Source organism: Stegostoma tigrinum, chromosome 42 (genome assembly GCF_030684315.1).
Source record: "Stegostoma tigrinum isolate sSteTig4 chromosome 42, sSteTig4.hap1, whole genome shotgun sequence".
Classification (NCBI taxonomy): domain Eukaryota; kingdom Metazoa; phylum Chordata; class Chondrichthyes; order Orectolobiformes; family Stegostomatidae; genus Stegostoma; species Stegostoma tigrinum.
The window spans coordinates 3,463,675-3,482,943 of record NC_081395.1 but is presented as its reverse complement, the minus strand read 5'-3'; the positions used below and the strand labels follow the sequence as shown (position 1 = coordinate 3,482,943).

General features: G+C 49.8%; 2 protein-coding genes across 2 annotated transcripts in view; both read left to right on the top strand.

Annotated features, from left to right (window-relative positions):
* Nucleotides 1-14,715, top strand: part of LOC125449298 (zinc finger protein ubi-d4 B-like) — a 32,357-nt gene extending 17,642 nt beyond the window's left edge. Inside the window, exons 8-13 of the mRNA XM_059641483.1 lie at nt 2,470-2,601; nt 6,852-6,890; nt 7,741-7,869; nt 8,439-8,551; nt 11,294-11,375; nt 13,107-14,715. Of these exons, the coding sequence (XP_059497466.1) occupies nt 2,470-2,601; nt 6,852-6,890; nt 7,741-7,869; nt 8,439-8,551; nt 11,294-11,375; nt 13,107-13,189 (578 nt within the window). The 3' untranslated portion in view covers nt 13,190-14,715. The remainder of the gene's footprint in view (nt 1-2,469; nt 2,602-6,851; nt 6,891-7,740; nt 7,870-8,438; nt 8,552-11,293; nt 11,376-13,106) is intronic.
* Nucleotides 14,716-15,874: 1,159 nt separating this feature from the next.
* On the top strand, nt 15,875-18,877 carry LOC132206730 (keratin-associated protein 4-12-like). Its single transcript, XM_059641465.1, has 2 exons — nt 15,875-17,164; nt 17,341-18,877. The coding sequence occupies exon 1, from the start codon at nt 16,171-16,173 to the stop codon at nt 17,122-17,124; it is 954 nt and encodes a 317-aa protein (XP_059497448.1). The 5' UTR covers nt 15,875-16,170; the 3' UTR covers nt 17,125-17,164; nt 17,341-18,877.
* The last annotated feature ends 392 nt before the right edge of the window (nt 18,878-19,269 follow it).

Below are 19,269 nucleotides of genomic sequence, written 5' to 3'. Positions count from 1 at the left end.
AGATCCCACACAGTGTGGGAATGACCTAGATTATCTGCGGCGCTCCCTCGGCGCTGACCCTCCAACACAGTGTGGCACTCCCTCGGCGCTGACCCTCTGGCAGTGCGGCGCTCCCTCGGCGCTGACCCTCCAGTTGTTTGATGCCGATCAAATCCTGACAGGGTGGGTGTGGAAAGGGTGTTTCTCCTGTGGGGAAATCTAGAACTGGAGGCTCCTAGTTTAAAGACCCACAGTCACCATTTTGGCACGGAGAGGACCTGAAACGGTTTCTCTTGGAGGGCTGTGACAGCCTGGAGCTCTTTCCCTGAGACAGGAGATGGGAACAGAATGCTGTCTGGTTTTAATACTGAGGTTGCTCTGTTCCTGGTCTGCAGGGTGAATGGGGTTTGCAAAAGGTATTGAGACTTGGTGGGACTAATCCTGTCAACTGTAATGTGAGGGAAATGCACTGTCTGCTCGATGGGCTGAGTGGCCGCCTCCTGCTCTTAATTGGCATGGCAGCATGGGGTGTCATCTCGGGTCTGTGAAGCTATGGTCTTGTGGGTGTGATTTAATTAAATTTAATGCTTTAAGTACTTGTTCACCTTTCGCTGCTGTGAAACAAACAAACCAACAGTCCAGTCCTGGCTCTGTCTGCTCAAAATTCCAGCTTCTGCTTCATTTTGATTTTCTCTCAGGCCCACATTCCCAGATGGATTTGTGTTGCTTGTGCCCACTGCTACTCCCTTTTTCCAGGTTCACACTCAGGAAGCAGTGACAGTGTCCTCAGTGTGTTCCTTTGGCTAAGTGCTGGGCCGGTGCGGATTGGTCCTGGGTCAGTGCCAGTACAACCCCTTTGTTCAGCAGTGACTGACCCTGTGAGTGATATTAACGTGTAACTGTCCAACTGTAATTTGTGTGCTCAAATGTCAGTCATTGCTGGCCATGCAGTCGCTCCTCAGCGCTCACCTTTTCCTGAGTGTTTTTAAGCTCGGTGCCTATCCGCTTTTCCCTTCTGGTGTCAGTATGTACAACTGACAAACTCTAATTAGCTGGTCTCCCCTCCTGCTGCCACTCTCCCTCAGCAAGACCAAAAGAAACGTAGACAAACCCCTGAACCGTTGCCAGGAAGAAAGCTACAGGGGAAATTGCTGCTATCTTATTCTGGGAAAGCGCAGGCTGAGGGCTAACTTGATCTACTCATGGAAGTGATGTATAGGGGTTTTGACTGGGGAGATGGAGAGAAGACGTTTCCCCTTGTGAGGGGAGACCAGAACCAGGGGAGAGCCATTGGTATCGGACAGTCCTGGATAAATCCAAAGGGGAATTCAGGAGAAAGGTCCTGCCCCCAGAGAATGGGGAGACTGACTCCCACAGGAAGGGCTGAAGGGGAGTTGGGTGGATATTTTTGGTGGGAGGGGAATGGAGTGAAGCTGGATGAACACACGGAGAAAGGAATAGAGAGGGAGATGGAGAAGGGTGTGGGAGGAGGCTTTTGGGGATAACAGGAACAGCAGCAGCTTCTGTGTTGTCCACACTAACTGTCTGATTAAACCTGTTTATTTCTTGTCAGTAGAACCCAAGGTAACCCTAACACACACTAGCTCACTAAGAATTAGATGTTCAGCCCAAAAGCCTGAGCTGACACAGTTCTGCCATTCCTGTGCTTGGTTTACTGTTCTCTCGCTCTGTCTCTCGCTCTGTCTCTCGCTCTGTCTCTCGCTCTGTCTCTCGCTCTGTCTCTCGCTCTGTCTCTCGCTCTGTCTCTCGCTCTGTCTCTCGCTCTGTCTCTCGCTCTGTCTCTCGCTCTGTCTCTCGCTCTGTCTCTCGCTCTGTCTCTCGCTCTGTCTCTCGCTCTGTCTCTCGCTCTGTCTCTCGCTCTGTCTCTCGCTCTGTCTCTCGCTCTGTCTCTCGCTCTGTCTCTCGCTCTGTCTCTCGCTCTGTCTCTCGCTCTGTCTCTCGCTCTGTCTCTCGCTCTGTCTCTCGCTCTGTCTCTCGCTCTGTCTCTCGCTCTGTCTCTCGCTCTGTCTCTCGCTCTGTCTCTCGCTCTGTCTCTCGCTCTGTCTCTCGCTCTGTCTCTCGCTCTGTCTCTCGCTCTGTCTCTCGCTCTGTCTCTCGCTCTGTCTCTCGCTCTGTCTCTCGCTCTGTCTCTCGCTCTGTCTCTCGCTCTGTCTCTCGCTCTGTCTCTCCTTCTATCCCCCCTGTCTCTGTCTCTCTCTTCTCCCTCACCCCCACCACCATTTCCTTGCCCTTGTTCCCCAGTTGCCATGTAATCTCACTGCCTGTTTCTGTAAGTGCGCAGGCTGTTGGTGAAGCTGAGAGGAGTGCTCCTGCCCTTCAGTGTTTGGGGTTTTAGCCTGTACAAGCCTCCCATCTCTGGTTGTGTTTTGTACAGCTTACATTTTCTCACGTCGTTCCTGTGGGAATTCAGCCAGCTTCTTCAACCATTCTGTCTCTTTTTCGCTCTCTCCTCTCCCCTCGCTACGACAGTCTGTGGGAAACGGTACAAGAACCGGCCAGGGCTCAGCTACCACTACGCACATTCCCACCTGGCAGACGAAGAAGGAGATGATGAGAAAGACCTGGAGCCCCAGATCCCGATATCGCACCGGAGGGAGGAACGTAAGTGTGCGTGGCTGCCATCTTTCTCTTTACTAGGGAGGAGTGGGAGTGGGGAGAGCTGCTGGGGAGTGTGAGTGCTATCCATTAGTGTCAGCCTGTGGTGTGTACAGTTTACTCCAGGGCTGTGACGGGCAGGCGGGGGAGGAGATGGTGCATCAGGGTGGTGGGTGAGGTGGGGAAGGAGTTGGGAATAATGGGAGATATCCCACTCCCTCAGAGCTGGCATTGCACAACAGACCAAATAGCCTCCAGCTGTGCTGTCTTATTCTGTAAAGCCACCTGCTGAGCAATGAGGTGTTTTTAGAAACCAACGGGCTGCCTGAGCCTTCACCCTCCAGTACCATGCAATTGATTTATTTATTTTATTCATTTGTGGGATAATAATGGGACAGGGCCTAATTGAGAATTCCCTGCCTGGCCCAGGATTGGGGTTTGGGGTCTTGCAAAGGCTCCGGGTGTGATTGAGAGAATCTCCGATAACTCACCAAAGCTCCTCAGACAGCACCTTCCAAACCCACAACCACTTCCAACTAGGGCAGCAGGTACATGGGAACACCGCCCCCTGCACGTCTCCCTCCGAGTCCCTCACCGTCCCACTTGGGAATATATCCCCGTTCCTTCAGTGTCTCTGGGTCACAATCCTGGAAATGCCCCCCCTAAGGGGCTTTATGGGTAGCCCCACAGCAGGTGGACTGCAGTGGTTCAGGAAGGCAGCTCAACCCCACCTTCCCAAGGGGCAACTAGGGACGGGCAGTAAAGACTGGGCCCAACCAGATATGCACATCCAACATGAATGAAGGTGAAAAGGGGTTGAGGTTTGGCAATCACTCACCACCAACTGAACACAAAATTCCCAGTTTCGCTTTGGAAGGAGCAGTTATAACCTGGCCGGAGCGCATGATGTCAAGAACGTGATTTCAAACGAAACTCACTCCTGGAAGGCTGGGGCTAGAGATGGAGCAATTCAAAAGGAAATTGGAGAGAATCTTTCATCCTCAAATATGAGCTGGGCTATTCGGGGGCCGCCAGCAAGCAATTCCTCACACAAAGGAACATTCTGGAACTTCCTCCTCTGCTCCATCTCCCCGCACCCACATCCCTCTCTGAAGTGAAGAGACTGGTCTGGGGCTGGACTGTTGGGTTGTTATCCAGGGGTGTGACATGAGGAACACATCCCCTGAGATCTCATTGCTTAGTAGAACAGATTCAAGATTCTTGAATGATTTTCTCACTATCCTGTGTGACTTCAAAATGGGCTCAGTGGCCTCGTCCTGTTCGGGTATAACTGGCTGAAGGAGGGGGCTGAATGGCCTCGTCCTGTTCCTGTGTAACTGGCTTAAGGAGGGGGCCGAATGGCCTCGTCCTGTTCCTGTATAACCGGCTGAAGGAGGGGGCCGAATGGCCTCGTCCTGTTCCTGTGTAACCGGCTGAAGGAAGGGTCTGAATGGCCTCGTCCTGTTCCTGTATAACCGGCTGAAGGAGGGGGCCGAATGGCCTCGTCCTGTTCCTGTGTAACCGACTGAAGGAAGGGTCTGAATGGCCTCGTCCTGCTCCTGTGTAACAGGCTGAAGGAAGGGTCTGAATGGCCTCGTCCTGCTCCTGTGTAACAGGCTGAAGGAAGGGGCTGAATGGCCTCGTCCTGTTCCTGTGTAACAGGCTGAAGGAAGGGGCCGAATGGCCTCGTCCTGCTCCTGTGTAACAGGCTGAAGGAAGCGGCCGAATGGCCTCGTCCTGCTCCTGTGTAACAGGCTGAAGGAAGGGTCTGAATGGCCTTGTCCTGCTCCTGTGTAACAGGCTGAAGGAAGTGGCTGAATGGCCTCGTCCTGCTCCTGTGTAACAGGCTGAAGGAAGTGGCTGTGTGGCCTCGTCCTGCTCCTGTGTAACAGGCTGAAGGAAGTGGCTGAATGGCCTCGTCCTGCTCCTGTGTAACAGGCTGAAGGAAGGGGCTGAATGGCCTCGTCCTGTTCCTGTGTAACAGGCTGAAGGAAGGGGCCGAATGGCCTCGTCCTGCTCCTGTGTAACAGGCTGAAGGAAGCGGCCGAATGGCCTCGTCCTGCTCCTGTGTAACAGGCTGAAGGAAGGGTCTGAATGGCCTTGTCCTGCTCCTGTGTAACAGGCTGAAGGAAGTGGCTGAATGGCCTCGTCCTGCTCCTGTGTAACAGGCTGAAGGAAGTGGCTGTGTGGCCTCGTCCTGCTCCTGTGTAACAGGCTGAAGGAAGGGGCTGAATGGCCTCGTCCTGCTCCTGTGTAACAGGCTGAAGGAAGGGGCTGAATGGCCTCGTCCTTTTGCTGCTTATGTATTCTCATGTACCAGAGACTCAGAAATAGGAATTCTTGCTTGTGCGGGCTCCGGGGCCTGCCTGGATTTCTAGAACATTCTTGGACCTTTGATACTCGAGGTTAATGCCCTAACAGCGTGGCGTGAGTTGGATTGACCCGGCAGCTCCTGGTATGGGTTCTGTGCCGACTTCAGTAATCTCAGCCAGGGTGGGATGTGTGGGAGATCACGGGCATATTACAGTGTAGAAGGAGGCCATTGAGCCCATCGTTAGCCAGAGTGCAGATCTCCTGCCTATTGCCCCCATACTGCGTATGCTGCTTCTATCCAATAGTCCTCTTGTGAATGCTGCAGTCAAACCACGTTTGCAGTCCTGACCCGTACTCCTCATTCTGTTCGAAAAAGGTTATCTCCTGTCACATTTGACCCTCTTGCAAATGACTTTAAGTCTGTGCTGTCTCATTCTTGTTCCTTTTATAAATGGGAACAGCTTCTCTCTATCTATCCAACCTGCTCAGGAATTTGAAAACCCTTAGCATGTCACCTGTCAACCTTCTCTCCAAGTTGAACAGTTCCACCTTCTTCAGTGTCTCATTCCTGGAATTATACTTGTAAACCTCTCCTGCTCTCTCTCCAATGCATTTGCATCCTTCCTGAAGTGTAATACCCACACACAGTACTCCGGCTGAGGTCTAGTCCGTGTCTTATACAAGTTCACTGTCACATCCCTGCTCCTGTTTTCTGCGCCCCTATTAATAAAGCTGTCCACCTTATTAACTGCCCTGTTCTCTTGCCACAGACTGCGAGTTATACAGCACGGAAACACACCTCAGGTCCGACCAGTCCATGCCGAACATAATCCCAAACTAAACTAGCCCCACCTGCCTGCTGCTGGCCCATATCCTTCCAAACCTTTCCTGTTCATGTAATTATCCAAATGTGTTTTAAATCTTGTTACTGTCCCCACATCCACCACTTGCTCTGGCAGTGCACTCCACACGTGAACCACCCTGTGTAAAAATTTCCCCTCATGTCTTTTGTAAACCTTTCTTATCTCACTTTAAAAATGTGCCGTCTCCTGTTGAAATTCTCCATTCCAGGGAAAACACACCTACTCCTCTTTATTTTGTAAGGTCACCCATCAACCTTCCTACACTGCAGTGCAAAAGATCCCAGCTTATCCAGCCTCTCCTTATAACTCAAACCCCCCATTCCCTGGCAACCTCCTCATAAATCTCTCCTGAACCCTCTCCAGCCCAGTAATATGCTTCCAATAGCAGGGCGACCAGAACCAGACACAGAGTTCCAGAAGAGGCTTCACCAACGTCCCTGTACAACCTCAACGTGACGTCCCCAACTCCTACACTCAGATGGTCTGAGCATGAATGCAAGTGTGCTAAACACCTTCCTGCCACTTTTGGTGATCCGTACACATCTACACCCAGCTTCCTCTGCTCCTCCATCCCCTTTAGAATTGTATCCCAGTTTTACATCACTCAACGTTGTTCTGACCAAAGTGTCTCACCTCACACCTTTCCACATTGATCCTCAGCTGTCAACTACCAGCTCCACTCCATCAGCGGGCCCCTGTACTCGGGCGGTGAGGGGCACCCAGGGGGTGGGGGTGGTGGTGGCTGTTGTGGGGGTGAACAAGAAAGCTGATTACCATCCCTGTTTACTACTTGGTGACATCCCTCTGGAAACAGTGTATGTTTGGCCATTGGGTGGTGATGGCCCCAGCTTTGACTGTGATGTCGCCTGCAGTCGAGCAGCCTGCATGGAGAGAATGGGACCTCTGTGTCAAGGCACCAGCTGGAGGGAAGCCCTGTGGACACCTATCCAGCGAGATTCGAGCACAGCCCCTGTTTGATGCTGGGGCAAGTTGGAGTGAGCTGGGGAAGGTGGGGGCTGGTTTGCAGGAGAAATGCAGAAATGCTGGTCTTTTCTCACTGTCCCCTTCTCTTCGTTACAGTGGGGCGACCTCCAGGCGACTTCAGAAAATTAAAAGCAGGTCTGGAGCCAACCTCTCTCTCTTACTGCCTTACTGTGTCTGGGTGTGAGGGGAGTGCTCGCGATGGGGGAGTGAGGTGGACAGATCTGAGGTACCGAGGTGAGGGTATCCCTGCTGCCTGAGGGCCTGGTCCTGCCCTGAACCCAATAGGTCCTTGACGCGGTTTTGCCCAGGTTTTGGATACCCCCTGAGCCAGCATCCCAATCAGATCCAAATGCTCCCATTGCTGTAAGTCGCTAAGTGTCTTAAAAAGCAAGTGTGAGCCCGCAGAGGGGACGGGGGTTTGTTTTATTGTCTCCCTCCCTGCTGTCCACTGGGTTGTTGATGAGGTGGGGCAGCATGCTCACCATGCTGTTTCACTGACGGTCTGTGACAGTCACCTCCTGCTTTCTCCCCGCTGCCCAGTGCCACAGGCTGTGTCCACCCCTTTCCCCCCCCTGGAATCCACCACAGCCCACAGCAGTGATCACCAAGCCCCCAGCTCCCCCACCCGCCCAGGACATTGTTGTTACCAAGTAAATGCAGGCAAGAGTTGGTGAGCTGTTTCTGACAATTCTCTGAGAGCTCTGACACTATATCTCTGTCTCTCTCTCTGTCTCTGTCTCTCTCTCTGTCTCTGTCTCTCTCTCTGTCTCTGTCTCTCTCTCTGTCTCTGTCTCTCTCTCTGTCTCTGTCTCTGTCTCTCTCTCTGTCTCTGTCTCTGTCTCTGTCTCTGTCTCTCTCTCTCTCTGTCTCTCTCTCTCTCTGTCTCTCTCTCTCTCTGTCTCTCTCTCTCTGTCTCTCTCTCTCTGTCTCTCTCCCCCCCCCTTGCACTCTCTGTATCTCTTGTTTTCTGGTTTCTAATCCACAGCGAAGAAGGGGCCCGATGGACTGGCACTCCCCAACAACTACTGCGACTTCTGCTTGGGCGATTCAAGACTCAACAAGAAGACAGGCCAGTCTGAGGAGCTGGTGTCGTGCTCAGACTGTGGCCGCTCAGGTACCCAACCTCACTGCTTGATGTCCTTGACAGATTTTACAGGCAGACCAATCAGCCCATCAGCTAGTGCTGCTGCTCCCTGTGAGCCTCCCTCCACACCCTATGCCCCCCACCTCCGTTTCCATTCTCTCTTGTGATTCCCTTTAAACGTACCAACACAACTCCCCCCGATCCTTCCCTGTGTGCCCCACGGCCTCCTCGCTCTCTTGGGATTGGTGGGGGGTGGGGTGGTGGTGAATTATCTGTTGGATTGATTCGGGGATATTTGACATCAGCGCCTTCACCTCCCGCTGCGGTCGATCAGAAATGTCCCACTTCATTGCCTAGGCTTCCTCAGTCTGCGAGAGGAGCCTTTTCCAGCCTTTCCTCACGGACGCTGGGGGCTGTCAGCTCTCGGTCCCTTCCCCACCACTGTGCCCACGTTGCCCTGCTCTGTCGACCCGCTGCTCCCCCCAGTCCAGGAGCTGCCTCCGGTTTCGGGTCTGTTGCAGAGATGAGGCTGTGGGGTTTGGCGAATGGCGAGAGGGATTGGTCAGGCTGGTTGCTAACCGAGTGGTTTGTGTTTCCAGGACACCCTTCGTGTCTGCAGTTCACCCCGGTGATGATGGCAGCGGTAAAGACATATCGTTGGCAGTGCATCGAGTGTAAATGCTGCAATCTGTGTGGAACCTCTGAGAATGATGTGAGTACAAGGACAGTGCGAGTGAGCACAAACTGCCCAGTAGCCAGTATCCTGTCAGCACAGGAAACCATAGCAACGGTGAGCTCCCTCCAAATCTCATAACTGCACTCAGAGCAGCTTCACTTCTCCAACTCGCCAGCTAATAGTACGCACCGCTGTACTGTGCCCGCTCTGGGACAAGAAAGAAGCAGTCACTCTTGGGGTTTTTTACAGACCCCCTAATCGTTGCAGAGAAGTGGAGGAGTGCATTGGGAGGCAGATGCTGGAAAGGTGCAGAAGTCACAAGGTTGTAGTCATGGGTGACTTCAACGTTCCAAATATTGATTGGAAACATTTTAGTTGTAAAAATTTAGATGGAGCGGATTTTGTCCAGTGTCTTCAGGAAGGATTTCCGACACAGTACGTAGACAGACCAACACGAGGAGAGGCCACTTTGGATTTGGTGCTTGGGAATGAACCGGGCCAAGTGTTGGACCTGTTGGTAGGAGAGCATTTTGGCGATAGTGCTCATAACTGTTATTTTACAATAGTCATGGAAAAGCATAGGTACATACAGCAGGGTAAGGTAATTACAATTCTGTTAGGACTGGGTAATATCAAATGGCAACAGATGCTGCGAGGGAAGAGCACTGTAGAAATATGGAGATTGTTTAAGGAATGCATACTGCGTGTGCTCGATATGTTTGTCCCGAGCAGGCAGGGAAGATGCGGTTGAGTGAGGGAGCCTTGGTTCTCAAGAGGTTGAACGGCTGGTTAAGAGGAAGAAGGATACTTATGTAAGGTTTAGGAAACAAGGACCGGAAAAGGCTCTCGAGGGATACAAGTTATTCAGGAAGGAGCTGAAGAAAGGGCTCAGGAGAGCTATAAGGGGGCACGAGAAAACCTTGGCAGATAGGATCAAGGAAAACCCCAAGGCTTTTTACACATATGTGAGGAATAAGAGAATGTCCAGAGAAAGGGTAGGGATGATCAAGGATTGTAAAGGGAATTTGTGCACAGAGCCTAAAGAGATAGGAGAAGTCCTTAATGAATACTTTTCTTCTGGTATTCACAACTGAGAGGGACCTAGTTGTAGAGGAGGACAGTTTGAAACAGGCTGGTAGGCTAGAGGAGGTCGATGTTAGTAAGGAAGATGTGCTAGGAATTTTGAGGAAGTTGAAGATAGATAAGACCCCCAGGCCGCATGGGACTTATCCGAGGATTCTATGGGAAGCAAGGGAAGACATTGCAGAGCCTTTGGCAATGATCTTTTCGTCCTCACTGTCCATGGGTATAGTGCTGGAAGATTGGAGAGAGGCAGACATCATTCCCTTGTTCAAAAAAGGGAATAGGGATAACCCCAGAAATTACAGACCAGTTAGTATTATGTCAGTGATGGGCAAATTATTGGAAAGGGCTCTGAGAGATAGGATTTATGATCACTTGGATAGGCACAGTTTGATTTGTGATAGTCGGGATGGATTTGTGAGGGGTAGATCATGTCTCACAAACCTTATTGAATTCTTTGAAGAGGTGACCAAACACATGGGTGAAGGTAGAGCAGTGGATATGGTATACATGGATTTAAGTAAGGTATTTGATAAGGTTCCCTGTGGTAGGTTCATGCAGAAGGTAAGGAGGCATGGGATAGGGGGAAATGTGGCAGATTGGATTCAGAATTGGCTGACCCTTAGAAGACAAAGGGTGGTAGTGGATGGAAAATATTCAACATGGTGCTCAGTTACGAGTGGTGTACCACAAGGATCTGTTCTGGGTCCTATTCTATTTGTGATTTTTGTAAATGATTCGGATGAAGGAGTGGAAGGGTGGGTTAGTAAGTTCGCAGATACAGAGGTGAGTCGAGCTGTGGACAGTGTGGAGGGCTGTTCTAGGTTACAGAGGGATTTTGATAGGATGCAGAGCTGGGCTCCAAAGTGGCAGATGGAGTTTAACTGTGAAAAGTGTGAGGTGATTCATTTTGGAAGAAAAAGCTTGAAAGCAGAATACAGGGTTAACAAAGATTCTTGGTGGTGTGGAGGATCAGAGGGATCTTGGGGTTCATGTTCACAGTTCCTGAAAGCTGCCTCCCAGGTGGATAGAGTTGTTAAGGTGTATGGTATGTTAGGTTTCATTAATAGAGGGATTGAGTTCAAGAGCCATGAAGTTATGCTCCAACTATACAAAAGCCTGGTTTGGCCACATCTGGAGTATTGGGTCCAGTTGTGGTCACCTCATAACACGAAAGATGTGGAGGCATTGAAAAAGATGCAGAGGAGATTTACCAGGATGTTGCCTGGAATGGAGGGAAGATCTTATGAGGAAAAATTGAGAGCGCTAGGGCTTTTCTCTTTAGAACAACGAAGGATGAGAGGTGACTTGATAGAGGTGTACAAAATGATCAGAGGTATAGATACAGTGGATAGCCAGAGACTTTTTCCTAGGGTGGAGATAGCTTTTATGAGGGGCATTGTTTTAAAGTGAGTGGAGATAGATATAGGGGAGATGTCAGAGTAGGTTCTTTACTCAGAGAGTGGTCGCGGCGTGGAATGCATTTCTGGAGAGGTTAGTGGAGTCGGCCTCATTAGAGGCATTTAAGTGGCTATTAGATAGGCATATGGATGATAGTATAAGGTGGGGGTGGGGGTTAGATAGACCTTAGGATTAGGGTAAAAGTTGGGCACAACATGGTGGACTGAAGGGCCTGTCCTGTGCGGTATGGTTCTATTTTCTCTGCTGATGGCTTTTTGCTGTTGAATTCCCCAGGACCAGCTCCTGTTCTGTGATGACTGTGATCGTGGTTACCACATGTACTGCCTCACCCCACCGATGTCGGAGCCCCCTGAAGGTGAGCTAGGCCTGCATCTACTGAAACTCCAAGATGACTGTTTCTGGGGGAAGAGAGAGGGGAGACAGACAGATGGACACGGGCTACATGATGCCTCCTGCATGCTTTCATCAATGAAGGGTCCTAAATGTGACTGTGCCCCCCCAAGTCCTATTTAAAGTTCAGAGGGAGCAAACACAGAATTCCAGACTGGTTAGCCTAACCTCAGTGACTGAGAAATGCTGGCGTGTGCTGGGAAGGATGTGATGAGCTGGGCACTTAGAAATCACCGGTGGGATTAAACAGTCAACATGGATTTGTGAAAGGGAAAATTGTGTCTGACAGACCAATTGGAAAGTTTATTTGATGATGTTATGAGCACAATAGATTTGGGAGAGCCGATAGGTATGGTGCATTTGGAGTTTCAGCAAGATTTTGATAAAGTCCCATGGAAGAGGTTAGTATGGAGAATCGAAGCCAATGGGATTGACGGTAATATACTGGGATGGGCTGAGGACTGGTTAGCAGACAAGAAACAGAGTAGAAATGATACGGGCCATTTTCAGTGGGGAATGCAGTGACAAGTGCAACACCACAGGGATCAGTGCTTAGGCCCAAATATTCACAATGTTTATCAACAATTTGGACATGGGAATGAAACATAATATTTTCATATCTGGGCAACACACACCTAGGTGATATTGGGAATGGTGAGGAAGATATGAAGAGGTCTCGGACATGTTGGTGGAAGGGGCAAGCAGAACTTAGAAGCAGGAGTAGGCCATTCAGCTCCTCAGGCCTGTTCTGCTGTTCAGTGAAGCCCAGCTCCATGTGCCTGCCCTTTGCCCCTGTCCCTTAATGGTTAACGCAGACATATCTGTCTTACATTTAACGTTAACAACTGATTCAGCATCCCACTGCTGTCTGTGAAACAGAATTCCAAACCTCTCCCACCCTTTGTGCTTCCCAACATCTGCCCTGAACATTCCTACCATCTCTCCTTATGGCCCATCACTGGGTGACAGGCTGCTAACAGGACTACCTACATAATGTGCTGGTTTGCAGAGAATGAGGCACTGTGACCTGGCGAAATCTGAAGCTGGCTTCAGTAAGAAAAGCAGCTTGGTAGAGTGCTGTTGAAATGCTCACAGCTGGGGAATTGCAGATTTACCAAGGTGTCAGTGCATGCCTGTTACTAGTTTTGGAGGCCAATGGTACATTGGCTTTCATTGCAAGAGGGTTTGAATTCAGAGCAAGAATGTCTTGCTGCAGCTGTACATGGCCTTGGTAAGGCCACACTGGAATATAGCCCCCTTACCAATAATATTCCTAACAGAGAATGAATTCCACAAGCATTGCCAAGACCGATTCATGTGAGGAGAAGTTTGTCATATTGTGAAGGAGAGATTGGGTTGAATGGGCGAATTTCAGTGAAGTTTAAAAGAATGTGAGGAGATCTGAGTGAAGTATATCCCAATCTGACAGAGCTGGATAGACTGGATTGCGGGGAGGATGTTCCCCACTGCTGGAGCTCCAGATCAAGTTCTCCCCACTACCTGCCCTCTATCCTAAGACTGAGCTGAACAGTGTCACACTCAGAGCCTGGTCAGTGCACATGACACTAAAATCGAATCAAATGGCATCGGCTGGCCCCACAGGACCCAGGAAAGGAGTGAGATTGCTTTGAAATGGGCCTCCCTCTGTGTGGTGTCTGTACTCACCCACTTGTTTATCTCCCCCTCTCTTTTACAGGAAGCTGGAGCTGTCGCCTCTGCCTGGATACACTGAAAGAAAAGGCCTCGATTTACCAAAACCCCAACCCTCCTGCATCCTAATGGCCACGGTTGGAATTGTAGAGATCGTGTGGTAGGGATGGGGAGGAGGTGGGGGAGAAGCGTGGCTGAGGGTGCAATTCCAACTGGGGACAACATGATCTGCTCTTCCAGTTCCCCGCAGAGGCTTGTGTTTGGGAGGCAGAGAAAGACTGTGTGTGTGTGTGTGTGTGTGTGTGTGTGTGTGTGTGTGTGTGTGTGTGTGTGTGTGAGAGAGAGAGAGCAGAGAGACGGGGGTGTCTGTGCGCGTCCTATGTGTGAGAGGTGGGTGGGTGTCAGAGTAAGTGAGAAAGAATGTGTGTGTGTTTGTCCTGTGTGTGTGTGTGAGAGAGGAGAGATACAGGTTGGGGTGTGTGTGTGTGTGTGAATGAGAGAGGGAGATGCTTGGGTGGGAGAGAGATGGGGAGCGACAGGTGTGTGAGAGTGAGACAGACAGAAATTGTTGGAAGGATGTGAGTGGGAGAGGTGGGGATGTGTGTGTGTGTCAAACACGAGAGAATGTGTTTGAGATAGATTGTTGAGTGTGAGTGAGTGAGGGACAGATGGGTAGTTATATAGCTTTCGAGAAGCATTGCAATTTTACATTGGAAGTGGGACAGAGGGAAGGGAGGTGGGGAAGGCAGGGTGTTCAGTTCCTCAGTAGGGACGGTGAATGACACACACTGTCAGAAAGGGGGGGTCACGCTGACACAGCCACACACTGTCAGAAAGGGCGTGGGCCACGCTGACCCAGACACACACTGTCAGAAAGGTGGGGGGTGGTGATGAGGGGTCATGCTGACCCAGACCTCACTATGTCTGAGCTTGTAAAGTGCCCCCCCAGGCCTCCTCTCTTTATTGTTCCACCAGCTACCAACACTACATTGGAACGTATAGGAACAGCTAGAGGCTATTCAGCCTCATCCTCAAGCCTAGGGGGCTGTGTGTGTGTGTATATGTGTGCGCGTGCACATGAATTTGTGTGCATGATATGTTCGTGAGGGGACTGGCATCTGTACCTGGTGAGTGCGTGCATGCATACCTGTTGTCTATCTGAGAGTGTGTCTGTCTGTGTAAGTGAGAGCATGTATCTGTATCTCTGTGTGTGTGTGTGTGTTTGTATCACTGTGTGTGTGTGTTTGTATCACTGTGTGTGTGTGTGTGTGTGTGTGTGTCTGTATCACTGTGTGTGTGTCTGTATCTCTATCTCTGTGTGTGTGTGTCTGTATCTCTATCACTGTGTGTGTCTGTATCACTGTGTGTGTCTGTATCTCTGTGTATACTGTGTGTGTGTGTGTGTGTGTCTGTATCTCTATCTCTGTGTGTGTCTCTGTATCACTGTGTGTGTCTGTATCTCTGTGTATACTGTGTGTGCGTGACTGTATCTCTGTTTGTGCGTGACTGTATCTCTGTTTGTGCGTGACTGTATCTCTGTTTGTGCGTGACTGTATCTCTGTGTGTGCGTGACTGTATCTCTGTGTGTGCGTGACTGTATCTCTGTGTGTGCGTGACTGTATCTCTGTGTGTGCGTGACTGTATCTCTGTGTGTGCGTGACTGTATCTCTGTGTGTGCGTGACTGTATCTCTGTGTGTGCGTGACTGTATCTCTGTGTGTGCGTGACTGTATCTCTGTGTGTGCGTGACTGTATCTCTGTGTGTGCGTGACTGTATCTCTGTGTGTGCGTGACTGTATCTCTGTGTGTGCGTGACTGTATCTCTGTGTGTGCGTGACTGTATCTCTGTGTGTGCGTGACTGTATCTCTGTGTGTGCGTGACTGTATCTCTGTGTGTGCGTGACTGTATCTCTGTGTGTGCGTGACTGTATCTCTGTGTGTGCGTGACTGTATCTCTGTGTGTGCGTGACTGTATCTCTGTGTGTGCGTGACTGTATCTCTGTGTGTGCGTGACTGTATCTCTGTGTGTGCGTGACTGTATCTCTGTGTGTGCGTGACTGTATCTCTGTGTGTGCGTGACTGTATCTCTGTGTGTGCGTGACTGTATCTCTGTGTGTGCGTGACTGTATCTCTGTGTGTGCGTGACTGTATCTCTGTGTGCGTGACTGTATCTCTGTGTGTGCGTGACTGTATCTCTGTGTGTGCGTGACTGTATCTCTGTGTGTGCGTGACTGTATCTCTGTGTGTGCGTGACTGTATCTCTGTGTGTGCGTGACTGTATCTCTGTGTGTGCGTGACTGTATCTCTGTGTGTGCGTGACTGTATCTCTGTGTGTGCGTGACTGTATCTCTGTGTGTGCGTGACTGTATCTCTGTGTGTGCGTGACTGTATCTCTGTGTGTGCGTGACTGTATCTCTGTGTGTGCGTGACTGTATCTCTGTGTGTGCGTGACTGTATCTCTGTGTGTGCGTGACTGTATCTCTGTGTGTGCGTGACTGTATCTCTGTGTGTGCGTGACTGTATCTCTGTGTGTGCGTGACTGTATCTCTGTGTGTGCGTGACTGTATCTCTGTGTGTGCGTGACTGTATCTCTGTGTGTGCGTGACTGTATCTCTGTGTGTGCGTGACTGTATCTCTGTGTGTGCGTGACTGTATCTCTGTGTGTGCGTGACTGTATCTCTGTGTGTGCGTGACTGTATCTCTGTGTGTGCGTGACTGTATCTCTGTGTGTGCGTGACTGTATCTCTGTGTGTGCGTGACTGTATCTCTGTGTGTGCGTGACTGTATCTCTGTGTGTGCGTGACTGTATCTCTGTGTGTGCGTGACTGTATCTCTGTGTGTGCGTGACTGTATCTCTGTGTGTGCGTGACTGTATCTCTGTGTGTGCGTGACTGTATCTCTGTGTGTGCGTGACTGTATCTCTGTGTGTGCGTGTCTGTATCTCTGTGTGTGCGTGACTGTATCTCTGTGTGTGCGTGACTGTATCTCTGTGTGTGCGTGACTGTATCTCTGTGTGTGCGTGACTGTATCTCTGTGTGTGTGTGTGTCTGTATCTCTGTGTGTGTGTGTGTCTGTATCTCTGTGTGTGTGTGTTTGTACCACTGTGTTTGTATGTCTGTATCACTGTTTGTGTATCTGTGTGTCTGTGTGTGTGTCCGTATCTCTGTATCATTGTGTGTGTGTGTCTGTATCACTGTGTGTGTGTCTGTATCACTGTGTGTGTGTCTGTATCACTGTGTGTGTGTGTATCTCTGTGTCTGTATCACTGTGTGTCTGTGTATGTGTCCGTATCTCTCGGTGTGTATCACTGTGTGTATGTCAATATCTCAGTGTATCACTGTGTGTGTGTGTGTGTGTGTCTGTGTGTGTGTGTCTGTATCACTGTGTGTGTGTGTGTGTCTGTATCACTGTGTGTGTGTGTGTCTGTATCACTGTGTGTGTCTGTATCACTGTGTGTGTCTGTATCACTGTGTGTGTGTGTATCACTGTGTGTGTGTGTATCACTGTGTGTGTGTGTATCACTGTGTGTGTGTGTGTGTATCACTGTGTGTGTGTGTGTGTATCACTGTGTGTGTGTGTGTGTGTGTATCACTGTGTGTGTGTGTGTGTCTGTATCACTGTGTGTCTGTGTATGTGTCTGTATCTGTGTGTCTATCACTGTCTCTGTATCTCTGTGTGTGTGTGTGTCTGTATCTCTGTGTGTGTGTGTCACTGTGTGTATGTCTGTATCTCTGTCATTTATCACTGTGTGTGTGTGTGTTTCTGTATCACTGTGTGTGTCTGTATCTGTGTGTGTCTGTATCTGTGTGTGTCTGTATCTGTGTGTGTGTGTGTATCACTGTGTGTGTGTGTATGTGTATGTGTCTGTATCTCTCGGTGTGTGTCTGTATCTCTGTGTGTCTATCACTGTCTCTGTGTGTCTGTATCTCTGTGTGTGTATGTCTGTATCACTGTGTGTCTGTTTATGTCTGTATCTCTGTCATTTATCACTGTGTGTGTGTGTTTGTATCACTGTGTGTGTGTGTGTATCACTGTGTCTGTATCACTGTGTGTGTGTGTTTGTAAAACTGTGTGTTTGTATCACTGTGTCTGTGTGTGTCTGTACCTCTGTGTGTGTGTTTATATCACTGTGTCTGTGTGTGTATCACTGTGTGTGTGTGTGTGTGTGTTTGTAAGACTGTGTGTTTGTAAGACTGTGTGTTTGTAAGACTGTGTGTTTGTAAGACTGTGTCTGTGTGTGTCTGTACCTCTATGTGTGTGTTTGTATCACTGTGTCTGTACCTCTGTGTGTGTGTTTATATCACTGTGTCTGTGTCTGTACCTGTGTGTGTATCACTGTGTGTGTGTGTGTGTGTTTGTAAGACTGTGTGTTTGTAAGACTGTGTGTTTGTAAGACTGTGTGTTTGTAAGACTGTGTGTTTGTAAGACTGTGTGTTTGTAAGACTGTGTGTTTGTAAGACTGTGTGTTTGTAAGACTGTGTGTTTGTAAGACTGTGTGTTTGTAAGACTGTGTGTTTGTAAGACTGTGTGTTTGTAAGACTGTGTGTTTGTAAGACTGTGTGTTTGTAAGACTGTGTGTTTGTAAGACTGTGTGTTTGTAAGACTGTGTGTTTGTAAGACTGTGTGTTTGTAAGACTGTGTGTTTGTAAGACTGTGTGTTTGTAAGACTGTGTGTTTGTAAGACTGTGTGTTTGTAAGACTGTGTGTTTGTAAGACTGTGTGTTTGTAAGACTGTGTGTTTGTAAGACTGTGTGTTTGTAAGACTGTGTGTTTGTAAGACTGTGTCTGTGTGTGTCTGTACCTCTATGTGTGTGTTTGTATCACTGTGTCTGTACCTCTGTGTGTGTGTTTGTATCACTGTGTCTGTACCTCTGTGTGTATCACTGTGTGTGTGTGTGTGTGTGTGTGTGTGTGTGTTTGTATCAGTGTGTGTGTGTGTGTGTGTGTGTGTGTGTGTGTGTGTGTGTGTTTCTGTGTGTGTGTGTGTGAGAATGATGAAAGTGTAGGCCTCCATAAACGGGATCCTTCTGTTTTCAGGTGAATGGTGCAGCATCAGATGTCCCTGTGGCTGTTCTACTTGAGCTGCTTCACCCCCTGCCACTAATGTGCCTCAGCCAATCCCTGCAGCCTCCTGGTCCCACTCTGAAGTCGGCCAGCATTGACCCTGGGCTGAAACCCTGCCCTCAAGGCATCGGGATTTTGGTGAGAGTTCAGTCTCCGCAGCAGGCAGCGGTGGGATCTCAGCCCCTTCAGTGTCAGCATCCTTCCAGTTCTCCTCACTGTCACCTCCTCCCCCACCCACCGAGACCTCACTGCGAGAGGCACCTACAAGCCTCTCTGCCCACCAGGGGTGAGCCTGGGAGGGAGCTGGACCATCTCCAGTACTACCCTTTCCAGCCCCCTGGTCTACAGTGCAGGCCCAAAGCATTTGAGTTAGTGCTGTTTGCACACAGGGTTTTAGTGAATTTAAAGGTGAGCTTCCCTGAGAATACGGGTCTTCCTGTTGTCTGGGGAGTGCTGACTTATTTTTTATATAATAGATGTATATACACACTTTAGTAAGAGAAAATGCTGTAGTGAAAAGCAGTGACTAAATACAGGATCGTTCCGAGGAACTCTGCTCCTTTTAAAAAAAGAATTGTATGCTCTATTTGAAAGGTTATTTTTTTGCCCTTCACATTCAGTGTGACAAGTATTTTTCCAACATTGTATGCCACAGGCTCTTTAATCTTTTTCCAGTATAGTTTTTTTGATACCAATCTGCTTCTCTCTCTCTCTCTGGGTGTGGGATTTCCACAAGGTACTGAAATTGTTTCTTTTCAATCCTAATAAAGATTTCTAAATAAAAAACTGTCTGCCTGGTGACTTGGCAGCTCACTGCTTCCAGCTTTTCCTCCCTCAGCCCCTCAGCCTGCCTTCCCTCCCTCCCTCCGCCTGCCTTCCCTACCTCCCTCAGCCTGCCTTCCCTACCTCCCTCAGCCTGCCTTCCCCCTCCCCCTCAGCCATCCTTCCCTCCCTCAGCCTGCCTTCCCTCCCTCCCTCAACCTGCTTTCCCTCCCTGTCTCCCTCAGCCCCTCAACCTGCCTTCCCTCCCTGTCTCCCTCAGCCTGCCTTCCCTCAGCCTGCCCTCCTCCCTCCCTCAGCCCGCCCTCCTCCCTCCCTCAGCCCCTCAGCCTGCCTTCCCTCCGCCCCTCAGCCTGCCTTCCCTCC